This window comes from Stigmatopora nigra, chromosome 23, assembly GCF_051989575.1.
Source record: "Stigmatopora nigra isolate UIUO_SnigA chromosome 23, RoL_Snig_1.1, whole genome shotgun sequence".
Classification (NCBI taxonomy): Eukaryota; Metazoa; Chordata; class Actinopteri; order Syngnathiformes; family Syngnathidae; genus Stigmatopora; species Stigmatopora nigra.
This window is the reverse complement of record NC_135530.1, coordinates 2,043,069-2,065,340: the sequence shown is the minus strand read 5'-3', so window position 1 is coordinate 2,065,340 and position 22,272 is coordinate 2,043,069. Positions and strand designations below refer to the sequence as shown.

General features: G+C 37.1%; 2 protein-coding genes across 2 annotated transcripts in view; one reads left to right on the top strand and one right to left on the bottom strand.

Annotated features, from left to right (window-relative positions):
* The window catches only part of syn3 (synapsin III), a 39,259-nt gene that overhangs the window by 10,185 nt on the left and 6,802 nt on the right, over window positions 1-22,272 (top strand). The window lies entirely within an intron of this gene.
* On the bottom strand, window positions 87-14,274 carry LOC144181479 (metalloproteinase inhibitor 3). Its single transcript, XM_077710000.1, has 5 exons — window positions 14,024-14,274; window positions 5,601-5,683; window positions 4,705-4,816; window positions 3,153-3,274; window positions 87-1,730 (listed from the first exon to the last, which is right to left on the bottom strand). Exons 1-5 carry the CDS (start codon window positions 14,148-14,150, stop codon window positions 1,533-1,535), a joined length of 642 nt encoding a protein of 213 aa, XP_077566126.1. The 5' UTR covers window positions 14,151-14,274; the 3' UTR covers window positions 87-1,532.

Sequence of the window (22,272 nt, the reverse complement as noted above, 5' to 3'; positions counted from 1 at the left end):
GTGGTTGTGTTGTTTTGGAACATGTAGCTATAATTATGATATTATGATACATGATAAAACAAAAATAAGGTAAACAACCATAAAAATATATTCATTCAGTCTTTATTATAAAAATATAAAATAGCTATACTTCAGGAAACAGTCTTTTACACACTTTCCTCGATTGGATTTTTTAAAATTATCCTCAAAAGGATCAAACCCGAATATATTTACATAAATGTGAACCACAGAAATGGACATACAAGACCCTCAGTTGGACAAAAAGCACCAAAACCAATTTTTAAAAAAGAATAGTCAAGATAATCGGACTTTATAATAAAAGATGAGAAAGCTTCAATTTTATATTTAATGTATTGACTTCATTTAAGATTTGGTAGTGTGTCAATTAGTATGAAGGAAATTTAGCAGGCCATAATAAGCGGCGATTAGGGCTGTTCTTCCAACTTTGGGGTAAATGTATGTCTTACAATTCAATGGAATGGACTGAAGATACTGTTCTGGAAAGCAAAAGTAAGAAAACGCAGTCAAAAAATGATTTTATGCATCCATTTCAAATAGAAAAGATGGAAAATCGACATGAAAAATACATGAAAACTCTGCTTATTATTGATTGGAAGGAAAATGATGATCACAGAAAGAACAACACAATATTCAAATTGATCCTGTCCTCCATTCAGGACACTTTGCAGTTTTTTTTGTTTAGTTTTCATATATATTTATAGATATATATATATACATCCACGACAAATCTACCATCTGATCCAGATAAATAAAGCCTTTACGGTTGTTTTTTTTAGCTTAGTCGATATTTCATTTCTCTAGCTTATATACAATAAAAATAAAATCTCTGGACAACATGCCACTTTTTAGATCTGTACAGTTCGACTAGCATAATATGGACAATTTTTTAACTGACTTTTTTGCATCAATCGGTTGTAATCAATGGATTTTAATATTGTTGTTTGGCCTCGTTTATAGTCATACATTCTTCTTTTTTATATATATATTTTTTTTTAAAGTTTCTGAAGACAATGGAAGTTATGAATGATAGAGTTTCGCTAGGTCTATACCAGGGGTAGGGAACCTATGGCTCAGGAGCCATATGTGGCTTTTTTAATGGGTGTATATGGTTTTCCGGCTTTTTAAATCATAATTTTTCTTCATTAGACTCTTTTGTATTCATACTCATTGATTAGCAACAGTGAAATAATGTTTTTTAAAAGAATTCAGCCTTTTTTTTTACTTTCAAAGTGCTGAAATGAATACTAAATGCTCACATTTTCATGTATTTTGACTTTTAAATTCTTAGTATGGCTCTTAAGGAATAATGTTGGAAAATATGAATTATTTTATGGCTGTCTTTTGTCAAAATGGTTCCCAAACCACTGGTTTATATAGTAGTGCCCAAAAAAGTGCTACCAAACAGGCACTGTAATGTATTGGCTGTCTTTTGGGGATTTAGAAGTCTTGTAATACTATACAAGGGAGGGAAATGGCATCAAAGAGGAGGTAATGGGAAGACACTGTCAAGTTCAGGGGTCGGTTGTGTTGACGACTGTTTTATCACGGGTGTTCATGCCGCGGTACCAGCTGCAGTAGCCTTCTTTTTGCTGAATGCAGGCGTAGTGTCGCGACTGGTAGCCTGGGTAGCCGAAGTGGGACAACATGTCTGTCCATAGACATTCGGTCTTGGAGGTCACAAAGCAGGGCAGGTAGTGGCAGGGTTTAATCTGAAAGGATATAAATGTTAGTTAAAATGAAGCCGGTTGAGTATTTGAATTGCTCCCAAGAAGCAATCATGTAATTTTCCCAATCAAGTATAAATGCAATTGATTGAGTACTCGTTGAGCTTATTGCAGTTTGTATTTTTGTGAAATGCTGCTCTCACTTCTAGGTGTTTGCACAAAAAGTACTTGCTTCTGAAAACAAAAAGGAAGATTCATGCAGCTTAACCATCCTGGGAGGTAATGAACGGAAACGGTGTTTATTGATAGAATGTGGCAGTCTGCGATTGCCTATTTGGCTTGTGAATAGGACAAATTAAGTTCAATTTTAACTTCTCAATTTGGGTGTTTAATGGTTAGGAGAAATTGTCATCCAGGGGTGAGAGTTGTGCAACTTCCTGATTCAGGGTTATTTTAATAAGTGCACTGGCAACCTGTTTTTTTTTTTTACCGTTTGATTGATAGTTTCTTTTTAGATGTGGGGGAGAGGGGTGGTTTCCTTACAAGTGCTGGGAACAAGCGGGTCTTTGTAAAGAGCCAATAACACAAGACGATGATGTTAGCAGATGTTTTCGGATGCTCGCCATCTTAGTTGTTGTTGTAGTAGTAGTAGGAATTGTAGTAGGAATTGTAGTAGGAATATTAGGAATAGTAGGAATGGTAGTAGGAATATTAGGAATAGTAGGAATGGTAGTAGGATGGTAGGAATTGTAGTAGGAGTTGTAGAAATAGTAGGAATTGTAGTAGGAGTAGTAGAAATAGTAGGAATTGTAGTAGGAGTAGTAGAAATAGTAGGAATTGTAGTAGGAGTAGTAGAAATAGTAGGAATTGTAGTAGGAGTAGTACAAATAGTAGGAATTGTAGTAGGAGTAGTAGAAATAGTAGGAATTGTAGTAGGAGTAGTACAAATAGTGGGAATTGTAGTAGGAGTAGTACAAATAGTGGGAATTGTTGTAGGAGTAGTACAAATAGTGGGAATTGTAGTAGGAGTAGTACAAATAGTGGGAATTGTAGTAGGAGTAGTAGAAATAGTAGGAATTGTAGTAGGAGTAGTACAAATAGAAGGAATTGTAGTAGGAGTAGTACAAATAGAAGGAATTGTACTAGGAGTAGTACAAATAGTAGGAATTGTAGTAGGAGTAGTACAAATAGTAGGAATTGTAGTAGGAGTTGTACAAATAGTAGGAATTGTAGTAGGAGTTGTACAAATAGTAGGAATTGTAGTAGGAGTAGTACAAATAGTAGGAATTGTAGTGCGGATAGTAGGAATATTAGGATGAATTGTAGGAGGAGTAGTAGGAATATTAGGATGAATTGTAGTGGGAATTGTAGTATGGGGTAGTAGTGGGATTTGTTGTAGTAGTAGGAATTGTGGTAGGAGTGGTCGTAGGAATAGTAGTAGTAATAGTGGTCTGTTTCTGCACTCACCCTGCAGTTGCAGCCCAACTGGTAGCGGTGGTTGATGCCCTTCTTCTGGGCCAGAGAGAGGCGCTCCCACCGCTCATTGAAATTGCACAGTCCCGTGTATACCTTGCCATCATACACCCGACCTAAGAAAAACACAAGTCAAGGATGTTTGATGTTTGCTGTTTTTCAAGGAGCCCTACAGTGTGGTGGGGGGGGCTACAGCATTTAAATCTTAATTATCGTCACATGGATGAGTCAGTCTCTGTGGGCCTGTGCTGATTAGATGATGAAAGCCATGGTGTTACTTTTAAGACGACATTCGTGGTTGGAAAACCAAGTCGCGCAGTAGTAAACAAGACACGGCGACCAGTCTGACAGTTTTTCAAGACGTTCTGGAAACGAGTTTCTTGATTCACTCACGAGTTTGTAAGACAATCTCGTACGTTAAGCCCAATTAAACCGTCAACCCCTATTTCTGAATAACCAAAGGTCACCGTGTGTTTATTTTTGGCGCCGTGGACTGTTGGCGGCTTACCGACTCCTGGGACAGGTGCTTTACGACAAACGAATACGCATAAGGATTGGTCATTGCATGCCGTGTTTTCCCTCACAATGGAATTTGACAATCATCCCCAGACTGGAGTTAAAGAGTCTACAATCCCACTTTTAACATTGCGCTGAATGCGAGACACGTTCTTGAAATACTATAGACGTCCTTCTCTCTCACACCCACGTGTTTAGATTGACTTAATATAGATGTCCCGAGAGTTGCTACTATGTCATTCTGGCCGAGGCGGAAAAATATAGCCGTCATCCCTTGGCAACCCACCAGGATGTAGTTTCGGTCTTTTACAGGTCAAGGATTAGCGTCGGTTACATAGACCAAACACTGCAGGGTCCAAAGTAAACTGCACTTGTGTTAGAAATAGCAAGTCATAAAATGACTTCTGCTGGTTGTTTCCTGCTTTAAAATAATTACAGGTTGTTTGGGAGGAAAACGTTAAGTGGTTTTTGGAATTCCTTTCTAAAAAAACTGAAGTATTTTGAAGTTTTCAGAGGAGATCATATCGTATTGTGATGTAGAGTCTCCGAAGCAGTTCTCACAAGGTTTGAGAGTTTAATATATGAGTACTGTTTAATATCTGAGTACTGTTTAACATCTGAGTACTGTTTAGTATCTGAGTACTGTTTAATATCTGAGTACTGTTTAATATCTGAGTACTGGTTAATATCTGAGTACTGGTTAATATCTGAGTACTGGTTAACATCTGAGTACTGGTTAATATCTGAGTACTGGTTAATATCTGAGTACTGGTTAGTATCTGAGTACTGTTTAATATCTGAGTACTGTTTAATATCTGAGTACTGTTTAATATCTGAGTACTGGTTAATATCTGAGTACTGGTCAATATCTAAGTAATTTTTAATACCTGAGTTCTGGTTAATATCTGATTACTGGTTAATATCTGAGTACTGGTTAATATCTGAGTAAAACTTCGATCCAGAAACAATACAATAGTCTAAAAAGCTTTATTTACTATTCCTTGTTTATAAATCCAATTCACCAACTCACCTGTAATCAGGTACTGGTACTTGTTGATATCAAACTTGACTCCGCACAAGCTTTCCGAGGCATCTGTATAGATGTGCTGCACATGCTGGACTTTGTCGAAGCCTTTGTACATCTAGAAGAGAAACAGAAATTATTTTAAAAAGAGAAAAATGAAGAACAGATAAAAAGACCCTCTCCCTGGTAGTGTACCCTTTACTTAGCCCTCCATGTCAATTATATGGTTCAAAATTAAGCATGTCGGCTTTATCAGATGACATTCCTTAGCGGGAGAATGAGTATTAGTGCTGGGCCCAAAGTAAATCAAAAGATAACACGATTATATGTCATGTAATGTGCTTCGACTTTGATGCCGCGTTGGCAATCCGTCCTGTTATTCGTCACTAAGCTCTGCACCTCGGTTCCCTCTTATTTAGTTCAGGTATGCGGAGTCAGTGTTGGCTTTTCTCTGCCACGATTTATTTTGTCTGGGAACAACAGGAAATCTATGTTTAGACTCAACAGTCCCAAAACATACTGTTATATTAACTTGTGTGCTATTGGGTGGTGTTTTCTTCATTTGTTTGGATTTTGTAAGATTTGCATGTCTATAACATCGGACTAGATTCCAAATAAATCATGTAAAAGGTCAAAAAGCTTGATAGAAATGGGAACTATGGTTGAAAAGGTTGTTTTATGCATTTCATGCCGTGTCTGACTGTTGGAATGTTTACATGAGGAGTTTGGTTGAGGTGTAATGCTTGCAAATCCCACATATAATCCTACAATTTGGCTCCTGACTAAGTGGTGGGCTGATGTCAGCATCTATGAGAAATATGCAGTGTTATGTAAGCATATGGGAAGTGATGTGGTTCCCCACAACAACAATATTTTCGATGGTAGAATTGTGTTCATCTCACTTTCATTTGCTTGACGGCGTAGCGCATTGTTCCAAAGGGTCCGTCTCGCAGTAGCTTCTTGCCCACTACTTTAGCGCGGATAACTGCAGAGAGAAAGAGGAAACGCTAAGTCAACAACTTTTTTTAGCAGATACCAACCAACTCCATGACCGGATGTTTGGTCGCCGGTCTTTTGGTCGTCGGTCTTTTGGTCGTCGGTCTTTTGGTCGCCGGTCAAATGGTGACGGAGAGTTTACTGTTGAAACCAGCTCTCAAAATTATATTCATGAGAGAGAGTTTAATATCTAAGTACTGTTTAATATCTAAGTACTGTTTAATATCTAAGTACTGTTTAATATCTAAGTACTGTTAAATATCTAAGTACTGTTAAATATCTAAGTACTGTTAAATATCTAAGTACTGTTAAATATCTAAGTACTGTTAAATATCTTAGTACTGTTTAATATCTAAGTACTGTTTAATATCTCAGTACTGTTTAATATCTCAGTACTGTTTAATATCTCAGTACTGTTTAATATCTCAGTACTGTTTCATATCTAAGTACTGTTTCATATCTAAGTACTGTTTCATATCTAAGTACTGTTTCATATCTAAGCACTGTTTCATATCTAAGCACTGTTTCATATCTAAGCACTGTTTCATATCTAAGCACTGTTTCATATCTAAGTACTGTTTCATATCTAAGTACTGTTTAATATCCAAGTACTGTTTAATATCTAAGTACTGTTTAATATCTAAGTACTGTTAAATATCTAAGTACTGTTAAATATCTAGGTACTGTTAAATATCTAGGTACTGTTAAATATCTAGGTACTGTTAAATATCTTAGTACAGTTTAATATCTTAGTACTGTTTAATATCTAAGTATTGTTGAAATCAGCTCTCAAAATTATATTCATGAGAGTTTACTATCTAAATATCTACTGTTTTCAACATTACTTAAGTATTAAACAGTACTTAGATATTAAACTCTCTCTCTTCGATATTAAACTCTCTCTAATGAATATAATTTTGAGAGCTAGTTTCAACAGTAAACTCTCTGTCACCATTTAACCAGCGACCAAACGTCCGAGCACGACAAACTCTCACATTCCATCACCCGGCCAACTACGAGAGGCATTAAATAATACCATTTCAAGACCACAAGTTGACATTACGGTTAATCACTTTATCTGATTAATTGCGTTGTTGCCAAGCGGAGTTGAATGAAAGGGGGCCACTTGGAGGACATTGACTTTTCTTGACGTAGTAGGCAACGCTTTAGAAAAAATCTGCCTGTGTGTTAGACAAACAGTTAACTTGTAGAGTGACTTCTACTAAAAACAAACCTTGTGAAAGATCTTATCAAAGCGTAATACCCTCATGTTAATGCTCTTTTCCGATGTATGTTTGCTTTCCCTTGCGTCGGAGCAAAGGGATTTACTGTGAAATGATGAATTAAGCCCCCGATAGACCCCGCAAGACCTGCATAAGAGATCAGTTCTCGGTTGTAGTTCACCTGCTGCCTAAAACCCAGCAACCGCAGACATAACTAACTCTGAGTATGCATGTTATCTTCCCCCTTGTGGAATTTCCTTCCAACATTCTTTGGGGTTCACATTCCCCAGAAAAAGGAGGGTGAACAAAAGCATCTGGCATCCTGACGCCTTGCTCAAAGTTGGTCAAAGTGAAATTCCTTAAGGCGAATGCCAATAGGGATCCTAACAATACCCTAAATGGAATAAATGTAAGAAAAATGAAGCTCCTGATTTGAGATAAGACTTATCGTTGTGTTTATTCATCTGGTTACAATATAAACCACCTGTTTGATCATGGGGTAGGGAAACTATGGCTCGGGAGCCACATGTGGCTCTTTGGATGAGTGCATTTGGCGTTTTGTTAAGCTGTGAGCTAAAATATGGAAATTGTTGGTGACAGAACTGAGATATTACATCTAGAAGTACTTCAATCTTCCATTTTTTTCCACTTTTAGGTCTTTTGTGACTCAAATTACGCATTTAAGCTTAGATAACATATTTGTAACTAGACTTTTTTTTCGCCTACTTCTTATTTACGTCCAAATACTTCGCCGCACTGACCTTAAAACCAATCATCCGAAAAGAAATACTTTAGTAAGTGTTTGAAGGGATCCTGCGTCTGCTGAGTTAACTCAAGTACATCCAGATAGGACCCCATTTGTTGGATAGCGGCCTCTAATTAGGTGCTGGTGGTACACTCATCCCTAGGAATGTGCAACGGGGACAGAGGAGTTGTGTGACTCCGTGATGTCCGAATAACTATATTTCCAACTCCGAACTAAGGTTAGTACTGTTGAAACTAGCTTTCATAATTATATTCATGAGTGACAATTTAATATCTAAATATGTACTATTTTCAACAGTACTTAGATATTAAAAAGTACTTAGATATTAAACAGTAGTTAGATATTAAACAGTACTTAGATATTAAACAGTACTTAGATATTAAACAGTAGTTAGATATTAAACAGTACTTGGATATTAAACAGTACTTAGATATTAAACAGCACCTAGATATTAAACAGCACCTAGATATTAAACAGTACTTATATATTTAACAGTACTTAGATATTTAACAGTACTTATATATTTAACAGTACTTAGATATTAAACAGTACTTGGATATTAAACAGTAGTTAGATATTAAACAGTACTTTGATATTAAACAGTACTTTGATATTAAACAGTACTTTGATATTAAACACTACTTTGATATTAAACACTACTTTGATATTAAACAGTACTTTGATATTAAACAGTACTTAGATATTAAACAGTACTTAGATATTAAACAGTACTTAGATATTAAACAGTACTTAGATATTAAAACTCTCTCTTAGATATTAAATTTCTCTTTTATGAATATAATTTTGAGAGCTGGTTTCAACAGTAAACTCTCTGTCACCATTTTAGCCACGACCAAAAGGGACCAAAAGACCAGCGACCAAACGTCTGAGCACCCTGATATAGGTCAAAATCCTCGGCTCAAAAAGTCCGCTTTGAGAGAATGTTTTGAATTCATTCATCCAAGTAGTGATCCCCCGTCAGCCTTTTGTGATACTGCAGCCGTGACGCACTTTCATGCCTAGCAGAGGATGTGACATCAATTTTCATTAGTGGGAGTCTTTTTTTCGTGATAAGAGAGGTAACCACGGTAAGAATGAATTTTTTGTATGGTTTCTCCCACTGAAAGCAGAGGATTACACAAGCTCTTTTATCTTAAGGTGAGCCCGTAATTGAGTTTAACATTTTGGCGCCCACGTACTACGCGGTGAGTCATTTGCGGGCGTACGAGTGAGAAAATAGAGCGAGGCGGGTAACGGCATTTTTTTTTTAGTATGCAGAAAGTGGTCCAAGTTTAGGGAAGCAAGTGGGCGGGAGAGGAATTCTCACGACGGCACACTAGCTGCCTCAAAAATAAACACTGGAAATGAATCCCTGCTGTGGAGGTTTGCGTCAAATGCATGTAGACGGAGGAAAAAAGCAACCTAGTGTTAAATACGTCCTGTAATGCAGGTCAGAGAGAAGTCGAAAAGTTTTAGCATAGGGGTGGGCAAACTGTTGGGCCTGGGGGCTACGTTGACTTTAAAAATTTGACAGATGGGCCGGGTCAGCACAAGATAGGATACATGTAAAAAAGTGCATCCGTTAACAGTACATATGAAACATAAAGAGAAAAAAGGGACTAAAGTATTAACATTCTCATCACTCATCGTTAAAGTAAAAAGTATAAAGTACAAAGTCAAGTAAAAAGTATAAAGTACATCGTCAAGTAAAAAGTATAAAGTGCAAAGTCAAGTAAAAAGTATAAAGTCAAGTAAAAAGTATAAATTACAAAGTCAAGTAAAAAGTATAAAGTCAAGTAAAAAGTATAAAGTCAAGTAAAAAGTATAAAGTCAAGTAAAAAGTATAAATTACAAAGTCAAGTAAAAAGTATAAAGTACAAAGTCAAGTAAAAAGTATAGAGTACAAGGTCAAGTAAAAAGTATAGAGTACAAAGTCAAGTAAAAAGTATAGAGTACAAAGTCAAGTAAAAAGTATAGAGTACAAAGTCAAGTAAAAAGTATAGAGTACAAAGTCAAGTAAAAAGTATAGAGTACAAAGTCAAGTAAAAAGTATAGAGTACAAAGTCAAGTAAAAAGTATAGAGTACAAAGTCAAGTAAAAAGTATAGAGTACAAAGTCAAGTAAAAAGTATAGAGTACAAAGTCAATAAAAAGTTAAATAATTTGAATATTGTGTAAAATATGGGTTTAATACTTTTTAGCAGAAAGTGAAACTCATGCTTAGTATTGAATCATATTACTTAAGTTGAGCTTCTTGTCATTCATAAATTACAGTTTAAAAATCAGTGTTGAAAAATGACAAAAGGTTTTGGCAGAAGAAATTATTTTTCATACTAAAGTGATCTGTACAAAACATATTAAACAAAATGAGTAGGAATAGTGGTAAGAAAAAGTTCTCCAACAACAAAGACCTTTCCCTATATTTTGTTTCCATTTTAGACGCCCCTTTATGTCCTCTTTAACAAGGTTAAGGACCAGTCATTGTACATGAATGCCCGTCCATTTGAAATAGTGAAAACTCGAGTGGCCTTGTGATCATTAAAGAAGTAAAGGGGGGGTGTACAAGTGAGACATTTGATAGGCCTGTCCGAGGGAACAAACATCTCAACCTTGTCTGGCATCTCCAGCCTTTGTCACGACATTCTATTTGAAGTACATATAGGGAAAACTGTCCCATCCAAGCTTTCATAACTGGAAATCTTTGTTTTTTTCACTTGTTGCGCTGGGACTCGGTTACTATAGTACAGGTATGGAAAAACTACGGCCCGCGTGCCACATTCGGCCCGCCGATGTTGTCCAAATGTTTTGTTTTTTTCCCCAAGATGGCGCCGTCATGGGGAAGCCAGTGGCAGTAGCTCTGTCCACTCTTATTTGTTTTTTGTGTGTTTTATAGCCCCTCTATCTTTTTTTAAATGAGATTTTAATATTTCTTAATACATTCCTTTTTACTTGACTTTGTAGTACTTTATAGTTTTTATTTTAATGATTGGTAATGAGTATGTTAATACTTTAGTACTTTTTTCCTGTTTATGTTTCATACGTACTGTTAACGGATGCACTTTTTTATCTGTATCGTATCTTGTGCTGACCCGGCCCATCTGTCAAATTTTTAAAGTCAAATTGGCCCCCCGGGCCCCCAAAAGTTTGCCCACCCTTGCTTGTAGTACCAGGAGAGCGATGTCACTAATCCCCTAGTTATGCAAAAGTTTTAAAGCCACCAGGTTCCCTGACAAAGGACCACTGTGTGTACCAAAAAAAACAAAACGGTAGGACCAACCATCAGCCATAAACGCGTATCTCAGCAATAATCCCTTACAAGTGACTTGGTTCAAGACACATGTAGAGGTTTGCCCCCGTCACCCTCCAAGTGCTTGGGAACCAACGCGGTTATGGCGCGATATTAAATGTCAGGGTCAAAGTTTGCTGCCAGGCCTTTAATCAGGCTTTCAGAGGGCTTTGCGACAAAAAGGACTGCTGGTTTTCCCTCTTGCGAATGGGCGGCTTAACCAGCAATGTGATGTCTGCCAAATAAGGGCCATCAAACCAGCAGGTCAGGTGCCTTGTAGCAATACTGACTCGCTGGAAACATGACCGAACGTTTGGTCGCCAGTCTTTTGGTCCTTAGATATTGAACAGTACTTAGATATTAAACAGTACTTACATATTAAACAGTACTTAGATATTGAACAGTACTTAGATATTGAACAGTACTTGGATATTAAACTGTGCTTACATATTAAACAGTACTTAGATATTGAACAGTACTTAAATATTAAACAGTACTTAGATATTAAACTCATGAATATAATTTTGAGAGCTAGTTTCAACAGTATTTGGATATTAAACAGTACTTGGATATTAAACAGTACTTGGATATTAAACAGTACTTGGATATTAAACAATACTTGGATATTAAACAGTACTTGGATATTAAACAGTACTTTGATATTAAACAGTACTTTGATATTAAACAGTACTTGGATATTAAACAGTACTTGGATATTAAACAGTACTTAGATATTAAACTCTCTCATGAATATAATTTTGAGAGCTAGTTTCAACAGTACTTGGATATTAAACAGTTCTTGGATATTAACCAGTACTTGGACATTAAACAGGACTTGGATATTAAACACTCTCTTAGATATTAAACTCTCTCTTAGATATTTTAAACTCTCTCTTAGATATTTTAAACTCTCTCTTAGATATTTAACTCTCTCATGAATATAATATAGATAGCTGGTTTTAACAGCGAACTCTCTGTCCCCATAAGACTGGCGACCAAAAGACCGTCGACCAAACGTCCGAGCCCCGCTGGGAAAGTGTTAAAGCTACAACGTACACTGCAGATTACTAAGCATGACTGACAGGAAACAAACTGCGACAAGGCACTTTTCAACTCTAATTGAGATTCAATGAATCAAGTAGCTGCGGGTGATTATGGGTCAAGGCCAGGAAAACAAGAGGAAAAGAAAGACTTTGAACTCAAGTGCGCCTCCTTGTAAATCGGGAAGATTCAACCCTGTCACCTTTGATGTTGACAGTCGGAATTAGAGGCTTTTTCTCCATCGCCGCATTAGCGTATATAAAACCTTTTTTCAACGATCTTTCTGGCATTTCGCATGAACTTCTAGCTTTTACAGATCAAAATAGAACTTGGACGTTCAGAAGGTCGTGACGGACATCTTTAGCTAAGCTAGGAAAACTCGGAAAAGAGATTGGATTGGATGGTTGTTGATCACTCATCTCATTGAAGTCGGTTCCAGATTCTGACTGTTGTGAACGTGATGGCTTTTTCGTTTCAGCTAAGCTCGAGGCGGGATTTTTCTGGGTCTCACGACGGAGTGTCAGGTGACGCGAGGATAAATGTGTTTGCGGGAGCCGCCGTGGGCTTGGGGGGTGCCGTACTCATGTGGTTTTCCCATTTTCGTGTGATCCCACAATCGCTCAAATCCAGATCACGAGGGTATGTGATTTTGGCAGACACCGACGAGGTGGAAATTGTAAACATGGAGCTTGGTGGAGGAATTTAAACTATTCCCACAGGATACTTATGGGCAAATCGAATCGATTGATTTTCTGTATCTGACACAAATTTGCCTCAAGTGACAAGCAGACATGTTTTTGTAAAGTTTAGGCAATCCCTAACTGTAGTTATGATGTAACCTTGACTGATTCTAGTGGTGATTACTATACAGCGTGACATTAGAAGTCCTGAATGTGTGTTTTTGTGGGAGATGTTTGCGTAAATAGGCACAGCTGCACAAATCAGGACTCCCAAGGTGACTCGCAGTCGTGTGTTTTTATGTCAGCGTGCTCTGTTTAGACTATTACAGACATGGGGGCAAACTACGGCCCGCGGGCTACATCTGGTCCGCTAGGCCTTTTAATCCGGCCCGCTGACGTTGTACAAATGCAGAAGCCAGTGGCAGTAGCTCTGTCCACTCTTATTTGTTTTTCCTGTTTTACAGCCCCTCTATTTTCTCTCAAATGACATTTTAATATTTCCTAATACATTAATTTTTACTTTACTTTGTAGTACTTTATACTTTTGACTTTAATGACGAGTGATGATTATGTTAATACTTTAGTCCTTTTTCCTGTTAATATTTCATATGTTCTGTTAACGGATGCACTTTTTTATGTGTATCTTATCTTGTGCTGACCAATCTGTCACATTTTTAAAGTCAATGTAGCCCCTGGCCCAAATATTTTGCCCACCCGTGGACTAAGAGATGATTCTTTCATTGAGTGAGGGATTTTACAGTGTCCTGTGATCCCTTCACAGAATTGGAATATTACTAAGAAGTCATTTCACAAGAAAATTCGCATTACTGGTTGCTAATCCAAAAATCTAAAACCCAATTTTTTTTAGTCGTTATTGCAGTCAAATCAGCATAGAAAACAACTTTCTAAACATGTAAGTGCTTTTAACAAGCCAAACTGTAAATTCAGAGACAAAAAAAATATAAAAACACAGAAAAAATGGATTAAAAAAATTACAATTACTGATTTAAAAGGGGGAAAATCAGCAAATTTAACATACATCTATACTCTTCATCTTAATTTGATCCTAAAACAAAAAATCATAACTCATTTACTTTCCCAGGCCCTACAAAATTATACAGCGGACCAAAATTGGCCCACGGGCCACTTAATACACTCAAATCGATAAAAAAAACTTGGCCCATGTGTCGGAAAGACTCCCTAAATCACTTCAAAACCTGTCATGAATCTGTTTTTAGCCAATCATTTAATACTCAAACCACTCACTGAAAATAGTCTCGTCTTATATTCCAAGTAAGAAATATGTCAGAACAACATGTACCCGTGTTTCTTACCTATATCCGAGTTGCAGTAGGCGTCTTGGGGGTGCGTGAGGGCGCATGAGCAACCCTCGGTGAACTGGTGAAGCTGCAGGCTGCTGACTAACAGCAGGCTGAGCAAGTGTCGATATATTAACTGCATTGTTGGATAGTTTCCCGTCCCTTGTTGTGATGCTGTAGACTCGTTTGGATCCGCTAGAGCTGTGCGCTTTATGTCCGAGTTTTTTTTTTGTTGCCTTGAGCGCCCTTCTCTCTGGAGCGTCTCTCCACCCTGATGGACTGAGAGCGCTTTCGCAGTAACATATACGGATCGGCGGCGGTGACGCCCCCTTTTTCCATCTCTGCGGCTCGGGGGAGGGGCGTACAATCACTGGGTGATGATGCCAGAACAGACTAGTGGCGCACTGGAACTTTTTTTTTTATGGAAAAGGAAGAAAAAGGGGAGAAAATAAGGGGATGTTGATGTAATTGAGGGTTTATTTTTGAGTTTTTAGTGATTGATTTGATGTCGTATGTAGTGGATGAGTGAAGGGATGCTAAATAATCTAAATGGATCAGGATGTTGTCATTGTTTTTTTTAATTATTAGGATGTTAAGGACCATTAAAAAATAATGATAATGGTTGACAAGTGTAATGCCAAATTTTAAATTTGCTCTACTGAAACAATTGTCAAATGTCCTTTTTGTTGATTTTTTGGAACTAAATGTATTACTTTAGATCAGGGTTGGGCAAATTTTTCAGCCCCGTGGGGGCCACATTGACTTTAAAAATTTGACAGATGGGTCAGGTCAGCACAAGATAGGATACATATAAAAAAGTGCATCCGTTAACAGTACATATGAAACATAAACAGAAAAAAAGGACTAAAGTATTAACGTACTCATCACTCATCATTAAAGCAAAAAGTATAAAGTACTACGAAGTAAAGTAAAAAAGAATGTATTAAGAAATATTAAAATATCATTTAAAAAAAGTTAGAAGGGCTGTAAAACACATCTATTCTACTTGTTTAAGAACAGGCAAAAGTAGAATAGCACGTTTTTTTCCTGGTGTGTTCCCAATATGACCTATAATATGCAGATCTTTTAACAGAAGATACGATATCCCGCTGCCTCGGCCTTCTTCTGACCTTGAAAACAGTAATCAGCGTCTCCTTTAATCCCAGTCTATTCTCAAAGGGCCTGAGCGAGCGCAGCAATCGGGGTTAACTCAGCCAATTAAGATCGCCTTCCGCCCGCCGCCTATGACCGTCTCGGTGAACCTGCGCGCAACGGCGTTATCGCCGCAAAAGGCTTATCTCTAACGACTGGACCGGAGCTATGTTAAGGAATGACGATACTCGCGCTGTTATATAAGACAGCCAAGACTAATTGAGTTAACTGGAACTAAAATTAAGGATGAAACGCGCAGGAAAAAAAATGGCTGCAGATTTTCCCATTCATGGCCCAAACATGGGTGCTTGGACGTTTGGTCGCTGGGCTTTTGGTGACAGAGAGTTTACTGTTGAAGCCAGATCTCAAAATTATATTCCTAAGAGAGAGTTTAATATCTAGGAGAGTGTTTAATATCTAGAGAGAGAGTTTAATATCTATGAGAGAGAGAGTTTAATATCTAAGTAATAGAGTTTAATATCGAAGTACTGTTTCATATCTAAGTACTGTTTAATATCTAAGTACTGTTTAATATCTAAGTACTGTTTCATATCTAAGTAATAGAGTTTAATATCTAAGTACTGTTTCATATCTAAGTAAATAGAGTTTAATATCTAAGTACTGTTTAATATCTAAGTACTGTTTAATATCTAAGTACTGTTTAATATCTAAGTACTGTTTCATATCTAAGTACTCTTTCATATCTAAGTACTCTTTCATATCTAAGTACTCTTTCATATCTAAGTACTCTTTCATATCTAAGTACTGTTTAATATCTAAGTACTGTTTAATATCTAAGTACTGCTTAATATCTAAGTACTGTTTAATATCTAAGAGAAAGAGTTTAATATCTAAGAGAGAGAGTTTAATATCTAAGTACTGTTTAATATCTAAGAGAGAGAGAGAGAGAGAGAGAGAGTTTAATATCTAAGAGAGAGAGTTTAATATCTAAGACGGAAAGTTTAATATCTAAGTACAATTGACCGGCGACCAAAAGACTGGCGACCAAACGTCCGGTCACGCAAACACAACTCTCGCATGTATTGGCGCTCTTAGCCCCAAATGAAGTCAGTGTTTGCTCAACAGATTAGAGCAGCATGACAGACATTTCATGTTTTCTCGTTTGGGAGGGCCGGATCCGATGTGCCGGGACGATTCTAATTGAAGCAGACGTGGAGCGGAAGCTCGTGAAGCTGTTTGGCCGCCGCCGCCACTCATTGATAATGCCTCGTCAGATATGATTTCAGCCTCCGGACCTGACGTCTGAAATAACAGATATACGACATTCCTTAGTTCAGACACCGGATTGGCATGTGCTGTGCAGCTGGACCTTTCCTTTTGGATGTCCAAATTAGGAGATGAAAAGAAGGAGTGGTCAGTGGAAGTGATTCATTTGATAGGGCCAATGATTTCAGTCACTGTAACAGGCGACATTCTTGACATTCCAAGACCTGAATTTGACTGAAGGAAGAAGCTGAAGAAAAATCTGCACTTTGACTGCCATTATTTGCAATGTAGGATAGTTACTATAATATATACCAGATGATAACCGTGACTGGACGTTTGGTCGCCGGTCTTTTGGTAGTCGGTCTTTTGGTAGTCGGTCTTTTGGTAGTCGGTCTTTTGGTAGTCGGTCTTTTGGTAGTCGGTCTTTTGGTAGTCGGTCTTTTGGTAGTCGGTCTTTTGGTCGCCGGTCTTTTGGTACTTTGACAGTACTTAGATATTAAACCGTGCTTAGATATTAAACCGTGCTTAGATATCAATCTACTTAGATATTAATCTACTTAGATACTAAACTACTTAGATATTAAACAGTACTTGGATATTAAACAGTACTTGGATATTAAACAGTAGATATTAAAAAAGTACTTAGATATTAAACAGTACTTAGATATTAAACAGTACTTAGATATTAAACTACTTAAAAATTAAACAGTATTTAGATATTAAACAGTATTTAGATATTAAACAGTACTTAGATATTAAACAGTACTTAGATAATAAACATTACTTAGATATTAAACAGTACTTGGATATTAAATAGTACTTGGATATTAAACAGTACTTGGATATTAAACAGTACTTGGATATTAAACATTACTTTGATATTAAACAGTACTTACATATTAAACTCTCATGAATATAATTTTGCGAGCTGGTTTCAACAGTAAACTCTCGGCCACCATTTGACCGGCGACCAAACGTCCGGTCACGGGTAGAAATACGCAGTGCTGCCTAATTCCGACATATCTAAAAAGGAAATAGCTGGATCCTCACATTAAAATTAGAAATGAGTCATTTCAAAGAAAAAAAATCAGGAAGCATTTAGTACATAAACGTTTCCTGCTCTCAACTTTGCAAAAGGGTGATAAGCGGATGAAGACGACTTGACAGCAGAGGAAGGAAAAGCATACCAGGCGCGACCTAAATGTCAGCAGCACTACTGTTTTCAATTAAGACGCCATACAGAGGAACAGCTGGATACAGCTGTACTCGTACTTTTAGCAGGAAAAGGTCATAAATTGCAACAAACAGAAAACATGCATGGCAGTTCGTTAAACTACAACGCTACTTCACCAGTTATGTAAACACTCGGATATGACAATGTCACGAAATAGCACAAAAAACAGCAAAAAAGATCAAGTCACCATAACTCCGATAAAAGTATAATGAACCATTTTTAAAACAGACAAATATCATTTGTCGTTACTGGATACATAATAAACATTGAAATAAGTCTACTGCTTCATAACAGGGAGATTCCGATTGTAAAAAGAAAACACCAGGAATCGCCTACGCCTGTTCTGGCCTATTGTTTCTTTTTATTCCATCTCTGTCATCCTTCCGCTAGATTAAAATGAAAATACCCTAATAATGTTTGGAAAAAAATCCAAAACATGTATTTCCACTAGAACTGCTTCAGATAATATTCTAAATTTAACTCATGACATCAACATTCCCCAAAGTCTGCTAACACCCTTCACCTTTAACCTGGAGATGACTCACTAGTTCTTCCTAAAATAAGTTCTTTCTCTTTTTCGTCATGTTTTTTTTTCAGTCTTCCCACATACACACCTTCCCCACAGTAGCTCAAATTTCCCTCAAAACTTCAAGCTAAACTAATCTGTTTTCCTGCTTTGCCTTAATGGTTTCACTCCAATTCAGTTTATTACCACTATTTTTACATGTCAATCATTGGGTGCTTGGAGGCTTGGTCGCCGGTCTTTTGGTTCCTCTTTTAAAACCAGCTCTCAATAGTATATATTATATCTAAATATCTACTCTTTTCGCCATACTTAGATATTAAACAGTACTCAGATATTAAACAGTACTTAGATCTTAAACAGTACTTAGATCTTAAACAGTACTCAGATATTAAACAGTACTCAGATATTAAACAATACTTAGATATTCAACAGTACTTAGATATTCAACAGTAGTCCGATATTAAACAGTACTCCGATATTAAACAGTACTCCGATATTAAACAGTACTCCGATATTAAACAGTACACCGATAGTAAACAGTACTCCGATATTAAACAGTACTCCGATATTAAACAGTACTCCGATATTAAACAGTACTCAGATATTAAACAGTACTTAGATATTAAACAGTACTTAGATATTAAACTCTCTCTCTTAGATATTAAAATCTCTTAAATATTTTCTTCTTTTTTATTCAATTTTTTTTACACATGAAATGTTTATTAAGTGTATAATTTTAAAAAGGAAAAAACTATCACCCAAAGGTCGAACTTGTCAATGTCATTTCACCAAGAATCATGACATCAATGTGAATAACAATCTTTCAGCATTTCTGCTAAACTTGGCGATTCACTCTTCCATTCCAACTGCGAATCCATCACTCACTTGATTTCTTACTCTGCCTTTTCATAGACATAATACAGTCAGAGAGCCCCCGGAAAACTGTTAATGGATTTAGCAGGCCCTGTCTGCCTCATGAAGACACATTTTTCTGAATTGATTAGCTCTAATAGGCTTGTCTAGAACCTCCATTACATTACAGCAAAGACCACATAGAAGCCGGACTAAAATAACTTCACTTTTAACCACAGTCTGGCTGTGCACTCAACACTGTCGAATTTGGGTTGACTTCAAAATGATTAGGAATTCGGTGGGTGGGGACGAGGAGGGGGACGGGGGTCTACCCACCACCACCACTACTAGATCAACACAATGAGTACTTTTCCATAGCTGGCCACTACACACCACTGGTATGATTTTTCTTCCTCTGGAAAAGATGGAGGACGCATACTGTACATGTCTACTGCCTGGAAACAATATTTCGGCTGTATTTCCACAGGCATTTATTTCCATTTTAGATTCCTGTTAGGGTCTCCCTTTTTCTGTCATTAAGAGTGAGTTTCCAAGAGTTTTTTTTTTAATGGGTGTTGTCAGATTTTGGTTGTAATGACTTGACTTTTTGGTGGTGATTGAGGTAATGTTTTTTGGTGCTTTTTTTTGGCAAAATGTGTTGTTGTTTGTCCATTTAAGAGATATTGACTTTTTTCATTTTTAGTAGCCTGTAGTTATAAGAAGAGGATGTGACTATGACTCATGGAAGTTGCCACAAAATATAGACTTTTCAGATCATGTTTGTTAATTATACAATGAGCTTGCAAGTGTGGCTTATTGCAGAATTGGTAAACATTTTGGCTTTTGCATTCTTGGGAAAATAAGCTTTCACTTTTTTTTTAATCAAAGACCTGATTAGGTCTGCGTAAATGTTTCTGTATTGATTTTGGCGTGACCGGACGTTTGGTCGCTGGTCTATTGGTCGCCGGTCATATGGTGACAGAGTTTACTGTTAAAACCAGCTCTCAAAATTATATTCATGAGAGAGAGTTTAATATATAAGAGAGAGGGTTTCATATCTAAGTACTGTTTAAGATCTAAGTACTGTTTAATATCTAAGTACTGTTTAATATCTAAGTACTGTTTGATATCTAGGTACTGTTTAATATCTAAGTACTGTTTGATATCTAGGTACTGTTTAATATTTAAGTACTGTTTAATATCTAAGTACTGTTTAATATTTAAGTACTGTTGAAACCAGCTCTCAAAATTATATTCATGAAAGAGTTTAATATCTCAATATCTACTGTTTTCAACAGTACTTAGATATTAAACTGTACTTAAATATTAAACAGTACTTAGATATTAAACTCCCTCTTAGATATCAAACAGTACTTAGATATTAAACAGTACTTAGATATTAATCTTTCTCTCTCAGATAATAAACTCTATCTCTCATGAATATAATTTTGAGAGCTGGTTTCAACAGTAAACTCTCTGTTACCAAAAGACCGGCGACCAAACGTCCGAGCACTGATTTTGAGGGCGTTTAGAATATTTGATCATTTCAGTAACAGGGTAATAGAAATGTTAGCTTTTTATTTTCATCAGGAGTTCAATGTAGCTGTTAAGTTGGATGTTGAAAACCACACAAATAATTAATATTTAATATAGAATGAGTAAATCGCCTCCAACTGCACGATAACATTTTTGTGTATGGATTATTTAACATTTGATTGTCTAATTCTCATATTGACCCAGCAAATGTCTCACTACTAACATTATAGAAACAATACATCTCCACTAATAAGCTGTCCCTTTCATGGAAATGTACCAGGGCACATTACGTTAATGAAAACCAGATGACTGCCACAACAATAATTACCATGCCCCCCCATTAGGCATCTTTCTACTGTGTATAGTTAAACAGCATCTAAAGCTGCCGTCCTGGGCGGATATTAGCCTAAAGGATCGCCATGACAACACGCTTGTTATGTCTTCTATGCATGTGTCATGCTTGTGACGTGAGGATGCTGTAAAACGTGTTTTGAACTTTTATAGCCTTGTGAATTGCGAAAAAAAACATTCCCAGTTAAAAGAACTCCACTGACCTCATCTACCGCAGACTACACCTATAGTGTATTGAAATTAAAGTCTATTCATCCATCTGCATTGTATCGAAATAGGTTAATCGTATGATATTCGATCCAATTGAAGCGGGAGAGTGGCGGTGAATGAACGTTCATGGTGCTCAGACGTTTGGTCGCTGGTCTTTTGGTCCCCGGTCTTTTGGTCCCTGGTCTTTTGATCGCCGGTCAAATGATAACAGAGAATTTACTGTTGAAACCAGCTCTCAAAATTAATTTCGTGCCTGTAGCTGCCATTGGCATTGAATAAGTTAAATGTGGAATATTTGGTTTTTAATCCCAACACTCCAAAACCTCCAGTGTGGTAAAAACATTAAGCCGCCTCCCAAAAAAAAAAAAAAAAAACTATTACGTGGTGGTTGCTTTTTCTCTTTGATTTCATAACGCACAGACTCCCTTCATTTAGATGAAAACCACCAGACAACCAGACAACCAACCACGGAACATCATGAAAATACGTCAGGGAAGCCCACATTTGCCCCTTTTCTCAATCAGACAGGTTTGATAGAAGTGAGTCACCCATGACTGGCGTTCAAGACAGTGTCTGCAGGAAATTGTGCTTCATTCATTCCCAAACCAAGAAACAATCTGCGGTTCAAATTTCCACTACCATAGACGATGTAAAAGATCGATGGCTCGGGCAGAGGAAAGTAAAACTCTCAATATTTGACCGGCGACCAAAAGGGACCAAAAGACCGGCGACCAAAAGACCGGGCGACCAAAAGACCCGGGGACCAAAAGACCCGGGGACCAAAAGACCCGGGGACCAAAAGACCGGGCGACCAAAAGACCGGGCGACCAAAAGACCGGGGGACCAAAAGACCGGGCGACCAAAAGACCGGGCGACCAAAAGACCGGGCGACCAAAAGACCGGGCGACCAAAAGACCGGGCGACCAAAAGACCGGGCGACCAAAAGTCTGAGTACCGACTTTTACAACCGACATTGGTGACCAATTGTTTAATTAATGAAATAACTGAATTGAAGCAATTAGTATAGGAGGAACATTGTCTTTTTCATGTATTTCGGTGTTGTAAGTAGTAGTATACCCACTGAGGTCGATATATAAGCAATTCATTGTTTAAAATACGTAAACCGATCATCGTCAACGGCAACCAATGAGTTAAGAATGTCCTTTATAGTCATTA